This window comes from Myxine glutinosa, chromosome 9 (assembly GCF_964187855.1).
Source record: "Myxine glutinosa chromosome 9, kmMyxGlut1.1, whole genome shotgun sequence".
NCBI lineage: Eukaryota > Metazoa > Chordata > Myxini > Myxiniformes > Myxinidae > Myxine > Myxine glutinosa.
In genome coordinates this window covers 136,993,651-137,010,459 of record NC_136269.1, presented here as the reverse complement: position 1 = coordinate 137,010,459, position 16,809 = coordinate 136,993,651, and the positions used below count along the sequence as shown (strand labels likewise).

At 47.6% G+C, this 16,809-nt stretch overlaps 2 protein-coding genes across 5 annotated transcripts in view; both read right to left on the bottom strand.

Moving 5' to 3' along the window:
* LOC137434868 (F-actin-uncapping protein LRRC16A) overlaps positions 1–5,219 on the bottom strand; it is a 265,856-nt gene extending 260,637 nt beyond the window's left edge. Inside the window, 1 exon segment of the mRNA XM_078784989.1 lies at positions 5,028–5,219. Within this exon segment, the coding sequence (XP_078641115.1) occupies positions 5,028–5,067 (40 nt within the window). The 5' untranslated portion in view covers positions 5,068–5,219.
* Positions 5,220–12,552: 7,333 nt separating this feature from the next.
* Positions 12,553–16,809, bottom strand: part of LOC137416288 (uncharacterized) — a 30,154-nt gene continuing 25,897 nt past the window's right edge. For all 4 annotated transcript variants that reach the window (XM_068101820.2, XM_068101822.2, XM_068128037.2 and 1 more), the window contains exon 3: positions 12,553–14,227. In XM_068101820.2, coding sequence (XP_067957921.1) covers positions 12,891–14,227 — 1,337 coding nt within the window. In that variant the 3' untranslated portion in view covers positions 12,553–12,890. The remainder of the gene's footprint in view (positions 14,228–16,809) is intronic.

Here is a 16,809-nt window from a genome sequence, read left to right as displayed (position 1 = left end):
GAGGAGCTCAGGTGTGCCGAGGAAGGACTTCGCACGACGGAGGATGCCCAGTCGGCGACTGGCTTTGGAGGCCAGCTTGGAAATGTGGTTTTCCCAAGAAAGATCATGGCAGATAGTGAGACCCAAAATCTTGAGCGACAGAACTTCTTGGAGAGGATTGTTGAGAAAGTAGATGGGAGGGTTGTCCAGTCGATGTTTTCGGAGAGACATAGTAAGAGTGTGAGATTTGTCAGGATTGAAAGACATGTTCCACTTGTTTGACCAGTCTGTGATTTTGTCCAGGTCTTCAGAGAGTGAGGAGGCAGCAGACTGCCGATCTGAGGGAAGAGGAATGGAGCGGCAGAGAGTGGAGTCATCAGCAAAGAGATAGAGAGGATTTTCGAGAGAGTCAGAGAGATCATTGATGAAGACCAGAAAAAGCACGGGGCCCAGAACACTGCCTTGGGGAACTCCAGCCTGAACAGGAAGAGGAGATGAGAGAAACCCATTCAGGGCCACACGTTGACGACGACTAGAGAGGAAGTCCGCCAGCCATGCGTGGAGATTTCCATGGATACCAAAGGAGGAGAGTTTGGTGAGCAGAGCGGGGTGCCAGACCGTGTCGAAGGCACGTGATATGTCGAGGGAGACAGCTCTAATTTCCTGTTTGGCATTGAGGACCTCCATCCATTGTTGAGACAGCAGAAGCAGCATGTCCAGAGTAGAGTGACCTGGTCTGAAACCAAATTGATGATCAGAGATCAAGCCATTGGAGAAGAGGAAAGATTTCATATCCGAAGCAATGATAGATTCCATGACTTTGCTGATAATTGGGAGAAGGCTGATTGGTCTGTAGTTGCTAGGATCTGTTTTTGCACCTTTTTTGTGCAAAGCGGTGATGTTGGCTGATTTCCAAGCAGATGGCAGTTGACCTTGAGCAAAAGAGAGGGTGAAGAGAACAGAGAGAGAGTGAGATAGAGCAGCAGAGCAGGATTTTAGGACCCGTGGGCTGATGCCGTCGGGTCCAGTTGCAGAATCAGAGTCGAGGGTTGACAGAAACTTTTCCACCTTGTCAGGAGGAAAGGATACGGAGTCCAGGAGCAGCAGGGTACGACTGGGTATGGTGGGTACAGAGAGGGATGGGTTTGGGACACAAGATTTAGAGGCAAACACAGAGTTGAGGCATTCAGCTTTTTCACGTGCGGAGTCAGCTGTGTAGCCGTTTGAGGTAAGGGAGGGGATGGAGGGGGAACAAACACCAGAAACGGATTTGACCAGACGCCACCAGGATTTGGAAGAGGGAGACAGATAAGAGAGTTCGGTCTTGAGAACGGAGAGATATTGTTTCCTGGCTCTCCTGAGGGTGGACACACACTTGTTTCGGGCTTTGTGAAAGGAAATGAGATTTCCTTCCGTTGGATTTGCTTTCCAGGAGACGAAGGCAAGTTGTTTCTGGGCAACAGCCTCACCACAAGATTCCGTGTACCATGGACGGGAGGAAGGGTATGACAACTGAAGACGAGATGGGATAAATCTGTGCATGAGAGAGAGCAATTTACTTTGGAAGAATTCCCAGGATGAGTTGATGTCAGAGGTGGTAGAGATGGGAGACCAGTCCAGATGATTGATGGCTGCTTGAAGACCGTGCCAGTTGGCCTGAGTGAAATGCCAGACTCGTCGACGCTGAGCAGGCTCCCTGAGGATGGTCAGAGAGATGTCCACTTTAACAAGGACATGATCAGATGATCCGATCGGAGCAGAAGAAGAGCAGCAGACATTTTCAGGGAAGTTAGTCATAACCAAGTCCAGAAGAGAAGATGTTCCGTTGACTGAGATCCGGGTCGGGAAATTGACAGATTGTGTCAGTCCCAGTGAGTCGCAGAAGTCCTTTGCTGAAGAGCCATGGCTGGTGAGAGAGGTACCCACACCCAGCCAACTGGCATGGTGACAATTGAAATCACCACATATGAGGAAGAGAGAGTTGGGATGAGTAGATAGAAGTTGGTCCATATCATCAGACAGCGAGATGTAGATGGAGTCATCACTGTTTGGTGGACGGTACAACACACGTTATTGGGGGTGTGTGTATGTGTGTGTGTGTGTAGGTGTGTGTGTGTGTGTGTGTGTGTGTGTGTGTGTGTGTGTGTGTGTGTGTGTGTGTAGGTCAGTGTGTGTGGATCAGTGTGTGTGTGTGTGTGTGTGTGTGTTTGTGTAGATCAGTGTGTGTGTGTGTGTGTGTAGGTCAGTGTGTGTGTGTGTGTGTGTGTGTGTGTGTGTGTACGTCAGTGTGTGTGTGTGTGTGTGTGTGTGTGTGTGTGTGTGTGTGTGTGTGTGTGTGTAGATCAGTGTGTGTGTGTGTGTGTGTGTGTGTGTGTGTGTGTGTGTGTGTGTGTGTGTGTGTGTGTAGGTCAGTGTGTGTGTGTGTGTGTGTGTGTGTCAGTGTGTGTGTGTGTGTGTGTGTAAGTCAGTATGTGTGTGTCTGTGAATAAGAGAGAGACAGAATTGTGAGGAACAGAAATGAAAAAACGAGATGTGTGTGTCAGTGTGTGTGTAGGTCAGTGTGTGTGTGTGTGTGTGTGTGTGTGTGTGTGTGTGTGTGTGTGTAGGTCAGTGTGTGTGTGTGTAGGTCAGTGTGTGTGTGTGTCAGTGTGTGACAGTCAACGTCAGCTCTACTACGAGCCTTAGCCCATGTATAAAAAAAATTAAACCAATCAATGCAATTCAAGGAAGTGTGTTACCTCCGCCACCGAAGGTGGATGTAGGTTGTGTTTTCACCCCTGTCTGTCGGTGTGTTTGTCTGTTTGTTTGTCTGTGAACAAAATATCTCAAAACGTTGTGGACAGATTCGGACGAAACTTGGTGGGCAGGTTGTGTGTCTGACAAGGACGATTCGATTCGATTTTGGTGAAGATCTGAACATGGATTCGGATACGAGTTATTTAATTTATTAAGTGATTCTTCACCGTTGGGAGATCGGGCCAAAAACGATACACAGCAGGATATCTCAAAAAGTTATGGACGAGTTGGTTCGGTGACAAGAACAAGTCGATTAGATTTTGGTTCAGGTCCGAATCCAGAGCCGGTCAATCGGTAGGACATAAAACATACACCGTTCCACCTGGCGGAGGTGTGCGCTCTACCGAGTGACGTTCTAGTAATTTAAATATTCTCATCAACAGCACTTGATGTGACGAGACAGGTTTTACACACTGGAATGAAAATGGAGACAACCCTAAAATAGACCCAAATAATGACTCAATGGTTCATTCATCACCATTATATTGATAACCCATTCGTGGTCATTTGTCTGCCACTGTGTAGTGTTTGTACATGTATCCGGGTAGTGTGGAAGTTTAAACAAGGGAGTGTCGGAAACTAACGAGCTAACGAGGCCGAGCACACGGTCTACAAGCTACAGCGGTTGCTCCATATTCATGGTTGTCCTTAGTTTTTCAGAAGGTGGAGGTTGAGGTCCTGAGGGCCATGAAAGAGTAGAAATGTCCAAACAGATGGTTTCTCTCCAAAATATAAAGTAAATAAATAATTGAAATGTGTTTTTGCTCACTTAGGCCAGATACTCAAGAACCTGTGGCAATTGGTCAATATTCTGGCCCAAGAGGAAGTTATTAAGAGTCAAGGTGGCCGAAGGTCGGTGATATGCAGAACACGTCCATGGAAGATGGCACAAGATGGATGACATCAGCAGGTGGAGATGTGTCTGAAGTTTCGGAATGAAGAAAGAGACTGAACGACAAAGAAAGGTCGGCCCGATGGGCACAGGTAATCAGTGTGGACCTGACCGGCGTTTTTATCTGCTGTTCGCTCATTGGCTCGACATCGGGCCTAACGTGGGCCTAACGTGGGCCAAGCTTGCCCGTGCAGAGGTTTTGTCCGTCAATGTCCGAGGGTGTCCGTAACAAAAGAGCTCGGCTTGTTGCCCGACGACACCGGCACGGCATCAAACCGACAGGTAGGGTTTTGCCTTCAGCCATGTCTTTCTTCTTCTTCTTCAAGATCTTCCATCTTCCATTCCAATTTTCTTCCATGTCCTTCATGACTTGTCTCGTGATGATTGGTCCTGAAGAAGGGGATTTAAGTGGGACAAAGGAAGTGAAGGATGGACAAAATAAACGGTGGTGGGGACAAGGATGGGACAAGGAGAGACGGACCAATAGTCGAAAGGATGGTGCAGACCTCTTAAAGATCCCACGGTGTCTTTCAACGAAGATTAGGCAACTTATCACCGGCATTCTGAACAAATCACGAGTTCCCACCAATGAGCTGCGTGGCTGTCTCGTGGTGACCTGCGGGTCGTGTGTGCGACAGCATTAGGTCAGACAATCCCACCACGGTCATGAAATTGCTGGTACCATGAAGGAATAAAGGTCCAAAAGACAAGACCCTCCAGAGGTCCAAATATGGTCTTGGGGTTGTACTTGTGAGAGTCGGGATCGATGACGTGTCCCATGTGCTATATTATAATATATTATACATCAGAAGGAATTGTCGTTTGAATTACAACATCGTATTGTCTTGGTGTCATTGCCATATGGTCATGTTACCCGTAAAACAAGTCATCATGAGATCTCAAAATGAAACGAACACGTGACCATTTGTGATGAAGAGGAAACACGTGAGGAGGTGCAATTACGTCATCCTGCAGTTCGGTTATATAATAATAATAATAATAATAATAATAATAATAATAATAATAATGATTATTGTATTGTATTGTGTATGGAACTGGATTTAACCCCTTCGCTGTGTAAACCTGGAAGGATCCGTTAGCAGGTTTTTACCGCATGGAGGGGTTGGGGTGTTCGGTGAAGGGGGATATTATTAAAACAAGACGAGGGACGGGGTCTTCGTCGTCCCCTCACCGTGGGCGTGACCAGAGACCGCGCGCGGAGACTCGGACAACATGGGAACGGAGGACGGACATTGCACGGTGAGAATGAATAAAAGGAATGAATGAAAGGTCCTTTGAGCGCGCGGACGTTCATGATGAGCATGGTGGAGTGAAACGCGCGAATCCACCGAGTCCTTACCGGTGAGCTCACGGGAAATCCTCGCATCCCCCTCAGCCATGACTTCCCTCACAGGCGGAACATGTCACCAAGACCCCGGGACCGCAGAGCGGCGGAGACCCGATTTGGTGATCCCAACGCAGGATGTGCAGGAAGAGCGAGTGGGACCTCGGCGGAACCTCCGGCCCATCCCGGGCGATCCTCGATATTGATGCTCCGGGAGGAGACGCGGGAGAGGAGGAGGAGGTGATGTGGGGAGGAGAAGAAGAAGAGGGACCGCCCCCTGCCGGCTGTGCCAACAACCTCCCACCTGAACATCCTTGATTTCCGGCCGAGGATGAGGGAAGAAGGTTGTTGTCTCCTCGAACGGTTCTACCTTCCTTGGTTAGGAAGGTCGTTCCATCAACGGGTTCCCCATCTTTCTTTAATGGAACGTTAAGCCGGTTGTACTATCTGCTGGCATCCGCTGCTGGGAGTTGGGGAAAGATCCCACAACACCTTTCGAAAAGAGTAGGCCACTGTCTGCAGGAATCCTGGTCAAATTCCCAAATTCTTAACCACGCCGGCCGGGGCACTGCATCTGCGGCACAGGCGACCTCGGTTATGATTTAATGGTAACGGTTATTATTGGTAATTCATTCAAATTTGCTCTTAGTGTGGTCGTTTGGGTGGTTGGCCGGGTGTGGTCGTTTTGGTGGTCGGCCGGGTGTGGTCGTTTTGGTGGTCGGCCGGGTGTGGTCGTTTTGGTGGTCGGCCGGGTGTGGTCGTTTTGGTGGTCGGCCGGGTGTGGTCGTTTTGGTGGTCGGCCGGGTGTGGTCGTTTTGGTGGTCGGCCGGGTGTGGTCGTTTTGGTGGTCGGCCGGGTGTGGTCATTTTGGTGATTGGCTGGGTGTGGTCGTTTTGGTGATTGGTCGAATGTGGTCGTTTTGGTGATTGGTCGAATGTGGTCGTTTTGGTGATTGGTCGAATGTGGTCGTTTTGGTGATTGGTCGAATGTGGTCGTTTTGGTGATTGGCTCAGTGGTCGTTTTGTGATTGGCTCAGTGGGCGCTTTGGTGATTGGCTCGGTGGCCGTTAGTGATTGGCTCAGTTGTCGTTTTGGTCATTGGTCGTTTTGGTGTTTGGCTCAGTGGGCCCTTTGGGGATTGGCTGTGGTCGTTTTGGTGATTGGCTCAGTGGTCGTTTTGGTGATTGGCTCAGTGGTCGTTTTGGTGATTGGCTCAGTGGTCGTTTTGGTGATTGGCCCAGTGGCCGTTTTGGTGATTGGCTCGGTGGACGTTTTGCTGATTGGCTCGGTGGGCACTTTGGTGATTGGCACGGTTGGCCCAGTGGTCATTTGGGTGATTGGCTCAGTGGACGTTTTGGTGATTGCCCCGGTGGGCGCTTTGGTGATTGGCTCGGTGGGCGCTTTGGTGATTGGCTCAGTTGTCATTTCGGTGATTGGCCCAGTGGTCGTTTTGGTGGTTGACCGAGCGATCGTTTGTATGCGTATGCGCTTTGTGTGTATGTGTGTATGCGCTTTGGGTGTATGTGCTTTGTGTGTATGCGCTTATGTGCTTTGTGTGTATGCGCATGCGCTTTGTGTGTATGTGCTTTGGGTGTATGTGCTTTGTGTGTATGCGCTTTGGGTGTATGTGCTTTGTGTGTATGCGTTTTGTGTGTATGCGCTTTGTGTGTATGCGCTTATGCGCTTTGTGTGTATGCATGTATGCGCATGCGCTTTGTGTATATGCGCTTTGTGTGTATGCGCTTTGTGTGTATGTGCTTTGTGTGTATGCGCTTTGTGTGTATGCGTGTATGCGCATGCGCTTTGTATGTGCTTTGTGTGTATGCGCCTTGTGTGTATGTGTGTATGCGCATGCGCTTAGTGTGTATGCGCTTTGTGTGTGTTTACACTGATTCGGTTCTGCTCGCCGGGCACTTTTAACCTGCCTTTGCTAGCAAAATGTGTGATTCAAATTGTCTTTTTAACATCATTTTCAGCTTTCAGACGAAAGCATGGCAATTTCAAAATGGCTAATATCCATAATTGTTTTCTTTTTAAATGCAAGTCGGAGTCAAAACAACAACAACAAGCGTTACGCCTAGGTCCCCCGTCGGTGAAGTGATGAGTTGACAAAGTGTAAGACGCAGAAAACATGCTATGATATGATATTTCGCTCACTCGGTTCAGACATACATGGAGGCGGCCATCTTGGATTTTGACATGGCGACCCAATTTTCAATGGCGTACTTCCTTATGCCTAGATACACCCACACACCAGATTGGAAGTTGGTACTTTGCTTATTTTTCAAGATATTTCACTCACAAAGTTCAGACGTACATGGCGGCGGCCATCTTGGATTTTGACGTGGCGACCCAATTTACAATACCGTTCTTCCTTATGCCTAGATACACCCAAACACCAGATTAGAAGTTGGTACTTCGCTTATTTTTCAAGATATTCATCTCACAAGGTTCAGACGTACATGGCGGCGGCCATCTTGGATTTTGACGTGGCGACCCAATTTTCAATAGCGCTCTTCCTGATGCCTAGATACACCCACACACCAGATTAGAAGTTGATACTTCGCTTATTTTTCAAGATATTTCGCTCACAAGGTTCAGACATATATATGGTGGTGGCCATCTTGGATTTTGACGTGGCGACCCAATTTTCAATAGCGTTCTTCCTTATGCCAAGATACACCCACACACCAAATTAGAAGTTGGTACTTCGCTTATTTTTCAAGATATTCATCTCACAAGGTTCAGACATACATGGCATCAGACATACATGGCGGCGGCCATCTTGGATTTTGACGTGGGTTGCACCCGCACACCGTTTTTTCGAATGCGGTCCTTCGCTTACGCACGCATGCCCGCACGCACGCCCACATGCAAACACGCACGCACGGACGGACGGACGGACACACGGACGGAGGGGAAAACCATAGTCCCCCTTTCGCTCCGCTATGCGACGGGGGCAAACAACAACAACAACAACAACATGCATTTTAAAGGCCATTTTCTCTTCTAGAGTGGGGGTTAGCCTTGTGGTCCCCATGACAATCTTCTCCATCTTGCCCTATTTTCTGCATCTCTCCTTGTTAACCCCCATGCCCGCATTTCTTCTTCCACCATCTTCAGCCAAGTCTTTCTCGGTCTTCCCCGTCCTCTACTTCCTTCTACATTCATTTCCATCACTCTTCTCAACCAGTCACTTTCATCCTTCCCCAACACATGACCAAACCATCTCAACCTGTTCCTCTTCACAGCATCAATCACAGGCTCTATTCCCATCATCTTTCGCAATTCATCATTTGTCTTCCTCTCTCTCAACGATACTCCGCGCATCCATTGAACCATTTGCATTTCCACCCTTTCCAACCTTCGTTGCTGCTCTACGTTCATTACCCATGTCTCGCTCCCATAAATCACAACACTTCTCACACATGCAGCATACACCTTTCCCTTCAGCTTCAACGACACTCCCCTCATCATCAGCACGCCACTCAGTTCCCGAAACTTCTTCCATGCACATCTCACTCGAGCAACCGTTGCCGAGTCTGATCCACCTTCTCCATTCAGCATGTCTCCGAGGTAACAAAATGTTTTCACACCTTCCAGCTTCACGCCGTCTCCAAGATCCAACTCAACATTTCCTCCATCTGCAGCTCCCTCTGTGCACACCTTACATTTGAATGTAGCTGCCACACTTGTTAATGACCCTCTCAGAACACTACATTTTTGATGAACCCACTCAGCGCACATTGTACATTGAATGGAGTTCCCTCCGACACCCTTCCTGCACACAGCACAGGGCCACTTCCCAGTTCTTTCCACCTCACCACATGCTTTACCACTTGCCATCACCTTCGTCTTTCCGATATTCACCTTCAGACCTTTTGTCTCCATACATTCCTTCCACTTGTTCATCTTTTCCTTCAGTCCATCCATACTTTCCGCAATCAAAACCAGATCATCTGCATACAACAACTCCCACGGTAAACCCTCCTTTACGTTCTGAGCCAGCACCTCCATCACAGCTACAAATAGTAGTGGACTTAGTACCGACCCCTGATGCACTCCCACCTTCACCTCAAACTCACCACTGTTCCCGTCCTTCATCCTTACAGCTGTGCGCGCTCTTTTGTACATTGCCATCACTACTCTGATCAACAATTCCTCCACTCCTAACTTCCTCAATGCCCATGTCAATACTTTGCGTGGAACCCTATCGAATGCTTTCTCCAGATCAACAAACCCAAGAAATAACTTCTTCCTCTTCTCCATGTACTTCTCCTGCAACTGCCTCAAAATGAAAAGCGTGTCTGTCGTTCCTCTTCCTGGCATAAATCCAAACTGAATTTCGTCGATCTTCACTTTCTTCCTTATCCTCCTCTCCAACACCCTTTCCAATACCTTCATTCCATGCTCCAATAACTTTATCGCTCGGTATGAGCCACACTCCAGAGGGTCACCTTTCCCCTTGTATAGAGGGACGAGGGTACTCAGTTCCCAATCCAATGGAATGCGGCCTTCTTTCACCTCCAGATTACAGATCTCTGTCATTCTCTTCACACCCCAACTTCCTGCTGCCTTCAACATATCTCCCACAACTCCCGTCGGCCCTCCCACTTTTCTCCCCTTCATTGCTTTTATCGCTTCCTCAACTTCCTTCTCAGTTATCTTCTCTGCCAGTCCTAAAACTGGGTTACTCTCTATGTTGCCATCCCATTCATTCTCTGTATTCAACAGCATTTCCATATATCTTTTCCATCTTCCTTTAATTCCATCTGGGTCGACAACGATTTGTCCCATTTCATCCTTCAAGTAACTCACCCCCATCACGGGGGAGTCAAAAATATACAGGAAATACAATAACTATCTGTGGATGAGAGGTGTTGAGTTCTTCCCATTTTCTTAGTTTCCTGTTTGAAAATGTGAAGAAATGGGAAAGGCACATGAAGATTGCGCAACATGTGATACGGACAGATCTCCCGTCAATTTGTACCTTGTACGAGAAGCACGCGGCGTTAAAGGTCCACAAAAAAAATACAAGCAAGACTCATCACACCCACTTCATCGATGTTTTTGTTTAATCATGATCAGACATTCACCTTTGTGTTCCACCTACTTCTCGTCACTTTCGACTATCTTTTGAACCAAATTAAATTGCGAGTGTGGAAATGTTTGTTTAATGCGAGTATGTAAAGTATGGGAGGCACCCCCACCAAACCCCGTCCTTTGAATTGTATTGAATGGTCAGTGGAAGGAAAATTTCCATGTTTTTATGTGGACAACAATAGAGAATATCCAATCCAAGTGAGCGGAGGCAGTGGATATAAACACATACACACAGGGCCAGCTCTAGATCAAATGATGCCCCAGGCAAGCGGCATATTTGGCACCCCCTCTCCATTTGTTCAACTTTTGAATATCTCATTACGGGGTAGCTAGGGCAGGCAGTGCTGAGGTGGTGGCAAGGACAGGCATTAGTGAGGTGGTAGCGATGGCAGGCAGTAATGAGGACAGGCAGTGTTGAGGGCAGGCATTGGTGAGTTGGTAGCGGGGGCAGGCAGTAGTAGGGCAGGCAGTGGTGAGGCAGTAGAAAGTGCAGGCAGAAGCAAGGACAGGCAGTGCTGAGGTGGTGGCGAAGGCAGGCAGTGGTGAGGTGGTGACGAGGGCAGGCATTGGTGAGTTGGTAGCGGGGGCAGGCAGTAGTAGGACAGGCAGTGGTGAGGCAGTAGAAAGTGCAGGCAGAAGCGAGGACAGGCAGTGCTGAGGTGGTAGTGGGGGCAGGCAGTGGTGAGTTGGTAGCGGGGGCAGGCAGTGGTAGGGCTGGTAGCGGGGGCAGGCAGTAGTAGGGCAGGCAGTGGTGAGGCAGTATAAAGTGCAGGCAGAAGTGAGGACAGACATTGGTGAGGTGGTAGCGGGGGCAGGCAGTGGTGAGGGCAGGCAGTGCTGAGGTGGTGGCGAGGGCATGCTATGGTGAGGGGTCGCGAGTGTAGGTAGTGTTGAGAGTACAGAAATAGGGAAAGATAGGAATGAGGCCAGGGAGACGGTTTTTGTTGGTGATGAAACTATTAAATACAGCATGGAGAATCTTCATTCTGCTGGAAGGATCGTAGACATAGTTTCGAAGATCGTAGACATAGTTTCGAAGTCGTTTCGAACGAAGATCGTATGCATAGTTTCGAAGATCGTAGACATGTGCAGTTTCGAAGGAGCAGTAGTTAGGGATATTGAAGGAATGTTAAATGGCATCGTTTCAGGTCACGGCAGGGAGACGTTGGTTGTGGTACACCTTGCTGGTATTTTTTTCTAGTATCCTCCCAAGATTAGGAAATGGAATATATTTATGAGCAAAGCCATAGCTGTCAACCTATGGCTGGAAGAATGGTGTAAGGAGGAAGGTTTTGCATTTATGAAGCAGTGGGAACCATTTTGGGAGAAAGGGATCAGTGTTTTCAGGCTGACAGAGAAAGGAGGTGATTACGAGGATAGAGATGTTTAAGATCATGAAGAAAATGCCCAAAATAAATACAGAAGAGTTTTCCAGCAGAATAGACAGGGATAGGACCAGGGGCCATGTGCTGAGAGTAAAGAAGAGGAGAGTTATGACGTTGGTAAAGTAAGCGTCTTTCACTTAGAGAGAAGTTAATGTATGGCATGGTCTATCTGGAAAGGTAGACGGTAGCAGCAGAAACAGGAGATAAGTTTAAATTGGAATTAGATCAGTACATGGAAGCATTGGAGATAAAGGGGTGCAGGGATATTGACAGGATTTGGAGGTACAGTAGGTTGAGTGTGGATGGGTGATAGTGTACATCTGTGCTGAGTGTGATGTCTGTGAGAGGGACTTTTCATGGGATAGTGTATGTATGGTGTTGTACATTCTTCACCCTAAAAGTGCCTTCGCTCACGTACCCCTCAACTCCCTATTGTATTTATGATTATTTTCTTTTTAATGTCCGAGTGATGTCCCTAAGCCTGCCACACATTTCTCATCCCCGTTCCTCCACTCCTACCACAAATTAATTCAACTCGTGAGCTTGACAGGTTTATTTCTCAGCAGGGTGTGTTCAGTTATCAAGTTTCTTGTAGAGTGCTCACCAAGTGGCTAAAGCACTGCAGCAAGCACTCCATTTGAAACCGTTGATAAGGAACGGCTAGCTTGACAAGCGCTAGCTAGCTGCTGAACATACCCCTGGTGTTGGTGATGTGCACGTATGGTGGACCAGATGGCCTCCTCCTGCATCAAATTTGCTTGCTATAGCTTTGTGGCAGGTACACCCTGTGCCTGGCATTCAGCGCCCCAGGCGTGCTTCATTTCTGTGCTGGTATCCACACTGCCATATTATTACTTGATTGCCGCAAGTATTTCGGTATCAAGTATCCCGGACGCCACTTCTTTTTCGAAGAAAGGAGTTTGGAGGTGTAAGAGGGGATGTATAGTATCGGACATTGAGGGGAAGTGAAGGGGGAGAGAGATGATGATGACAATAATAATAATAATAATAATAATTGTCTTTACAGAATATAATTATTGGAAATCCATCAAAAAGGATTTATAATTTATTGACATTCAGATGTTTAAATAAATGTCTCATTTACCAGCAGGAGACACTTAGAGTCGGTGCAAATCCCCCTGTTGATATCCCATTGGCTCTCGGCCAGTTGCAAAATCTGTATGCACCATTTGCATGGACAGAAGTCCCAATGTGTAGCTGAACCAGGAAGAGATTTCTTGTGCAGCAATAAACGGGAAGTGGGCCGGTTGAAAGACACATCAGTAAACAAAGGGTGGAGGTTGAGCAGATGGAAACCCATTCTTACAAAGCAATCCAAAAATGGACGCGACATTTCCCAACACTTTGGAGAGAAGCATCGGTTGAGAACGTCACTTGAACCGAACGACACTTTCACACACGTTCATAAGGGCACAGCACACGGTGACGATCTTATCGATCAGAGGGACATCCGCTTCAGCAGCATCACACATGACAAAATCGATGGGCAACAGTCCACCCAGAATGGTATATTTGTTCCTGAGGAATCTTAGGACGCGTTCTACTCGCATGTGCACGTGTGCCGTCGTGTTTGTCGACTCGACTTCAACAGGGCACAGCTGCTTGTCGCCTTTTCTAAATGTCAGTACCTTGGGTTCGGTGCGCAGGTGTCCGGTGCTTTTGGAGACATCATACGCCCTGCCAGACAACACGATGTCCTGTGGTAATAACCTGTCCAGCAAGCCGCAGCTTGCAGTTATACACCCATCGCTGGTCCTTCCACCCCAGGATTTTGACAGGAACGTTATCATCCCTTGGGGAGCCATTCCTATCAGGAACTTCACGGTATTGTGGTGCTTGCAGGAGGACCACGTTTGGGACCTCGCAAGCAAATTGGACGGCTTGTCGATAAGTATTTCAAAACTGTCGATTACGACCACGACATTGTCACCGAAGCTTTGCCGAAAATCCATCGGCATCGTTTTCTGAAGCACCTCTCTTTCTGGCCAGAAAATGAGCGATTTTAGTCGATAAAACATGATGTTGATGACGGATCTAAATGTTTTTGACACCATGGGTTTTGACAACCTGAACCTGTACGCCAAGTCCTGAAAGTGCAAATTCATTTTCAGTTTCATGAGGACCAACACGTACTTCTGAAACGCCGTCATCGTTATCTTATTGCTGATCGGAATGAAGGGCTCAATTAGGGAGAATACCGTCATCAGTGTGATGTAAGAAGGCAGGCCAGTGTAAAACTTCACCTTGTCCTTGTCTTGTTCAAATGACACAGGAGAGATGCTCTCATCTTGTAACTGGCTTCTGAGGTTCATATTCTCCGTGATGAGTCTTTGAAGTTCATCTCGCATCATTCGGGCCATTTTTGGAGTCAGGTCGTTCGACTCGGTCTGCATGCCGACCGATATTTTCATTGTGACTGCTGCACTGTCCTCTTCCGTCGCCTTCTGCACCTCTTCACGCTTTACCCGTGAATCTTCTGCTTTAATCAGTGATTTGGGGCGACGCCGAATCTGTGTTTTGGGGCGATGACGCAAGTCAAGCAAGCTCTCAGCAGCAGCGACAGCAATCTTCTTTTGATTCCTTCGGATGTTCCGTTCAAACCTGCTCATTGCTGCAGATGCGGGGGGTTTTGAGATCGTTGAATATCCAATATTCAGAGTCGGGGCCCACTGGGGATTGCTCTGGTCGTGCAGATCGGCCGGTTTGCCTGAAAAGAAACAAAATAAGTCAATTTTGAATCTCGTGAAACTCGTAAACCTCAACTTGCATGGATGTACTTACTATACAGTAAACCTGCATTGGCATACATTTTGCGAACGTTGACAAATTATGTATGGTACTCCAAAGTGTGTTTTGGACAAAACAAAATAAATGGTCAACGTGTACAATATATTATTTTAAAATGTGAGACGTTTAAAATAATCAAAATCAACAAGGTGATGAGTCAATGTTACGTGAATAGTAGCCGTATCAATAGATATCAACTTATTGGACCCATTTTGTTGAAAACCCGGATATTGGAATTCATCTTGCTAATTTTCAGGAGGAATTCCTAAAAATCTACAAATATTTTGTTGGGATCCTTTGGAGGAGTGTAACTGCGTCACTGAGTGGATGGGACCCTTTTTTAATTTTGTATGTAACTTGTGGTTACATCGTTGCGAAGAGTGGCTGGGGCACTAATGCAGTGCCCCCTGTAGGTTAGAGTAGGAATTTGTAATTTATTCAGGGTGCCGGCGATAACTCACCAATTCTTCGCGAAGTACACCATGGGATCTTTAACGCCCACCAACCTATGCCGACTGGTGGAACGCCAAATTAAACGTCCATTCGAGGGACGGCACACACATTGATGCGTCGCCCTGCCTGCAAAACACCAGGATGACAGTTTGTAGCTGGGCCAAGATTAGACCTCAGCCTAGACAGCTCAGAGATTAGTGTGCATACCTCTACCTCTAGGGTCTAGACCATCCTGCAAGCCCAGTGGGATCTTGACCTAATACATGTCCATTCAAAGGTAAGCATCGAGCCCCAGATTGGCTGTCATCGTGCTGCACTGAGTTCAACACATGATGTTTGATTTGTAACATGTGAAAAACTACATGGAAAATGCAGTCGGGCTGAGCACTGAAGGGTTGATATTATTGGAATATTTGAGAAATTTCTTGAGAAAGTATCCATATCTGGCAATCGAATCATCACATTGTCAAAATCCCCTCAGAATTATGAGTACAAGTGTTAGCAGAGAGATGAATCAGGAACAGAACACTAAAGGTTGGTCTGTCCGTTATCCCAAGAAGCCAAAGTCTTTCCTGAAAAAGTACGTAGCTGTGAATAACAAAACGTTGCAGCAAACAATTGCTTTATAATTGGCTAATCAACCCCATCAACCTTTCAAATTCAAATTATTTGGACTTTGTTGAGACATTTACACAGAGTGAAAAGAACTGGTACCAGATGTGACAAAATAATTGACGAGTTCGCAATACTAGTCCGCCCGTTGGTCCATTGGACCAAATTTTCATTCGTCTTCACCACCTCGAGCATACCTGCCTGCCGTACTGCTTGAGCATTAGCTTGCCTTTCATCAAGCTCATATGTGCTGGGGCCAGGGTGGGGATTATACGTTCGTTACCGTTATTGCCAAATTATACTACTATTATTATTATTATTATTACTAGTGGGGTCACCCATGGGAATCCCACAGGCATGGACGTGTGTGACATTTGGACATCTTGATTTAGATGCTACACATTAAATGTTTCAAAATGGTTACTGGCAATTCATCAGATCCAGAAATGGTGCAATGAACACAATTTATTTATTTCACATAATATGTGACCCCTCACTCCTCTCCACCTGACACTCTCCTCTCTCCACCCTCACGCCTCTCCAATCCCACGCCTCCTCACACTGCCCTCCAATACCTCCTCTGCAATCCAATCCCTCACACTCCTCTCCAATCCCTCACACTCCTCTCCAATCCCTCACACTCCTCTCCAATCCCTCACACTCCTCTTCAATCCCTCACACTCCTCTCCAATCCCTCACACTCCTCTCCAATCCCTCACACTCCTCTCCAATCCCTCACACTCCCCTCCAATGCCTCACACTCCTCTCCAATCCCTCGCACTCCTCTCCAATCGCTCCTCACTCTCCTCTCCAATCGGCCCTCACTCTCCAACCCCTCGCTCCTCTCCAGCCCCTCACACCCCTCTCTAATACCTCCTCACACTCCTCTCCAATCGCTCCTCACTCGCCTCTCCAATCGCTCCTCACTCCCCTCTCCAATCGCTCCTCACACTCCCTACAATCCCTCACACTCCTCTCCAACCCCTCGCTCCTCTCTAACCCCTCGCTCCTCTACAACCCCTAGCTCCTCTCCAACCCCTCGCTCCTGACCAACTCCTCGCTCCTCTCCAACCCTTAGCTCCTCTCCAACCCCTAGCTCCTCTCCAACCCCTAGCTCCTCTCCAACCCCAAGCTCCTCTCCAACCCCTAGCTCCTCTCCAACCCCTAGCTCCTCTCCAACCCCTAGCTCCTCTCCAACCCCTCGCTCCTCTCCAACCCCTCGCTCCTCTCCAACCCCTCGCTCCTCTCCAACTCCTCGCTGGAATGAATGCCAGTTTAAACAGGATTACCTTTACTTCCGTATAATAATGATGAATGAAATAATAACGAAGAAATATCTGTCGGCAATTTCCCATCTGTGGCGATACGTGAACGAAGCTATGCTCCTCTCTCCACATTATTGTGACGACGTATAAATTAAATATTTAATCGTGACGA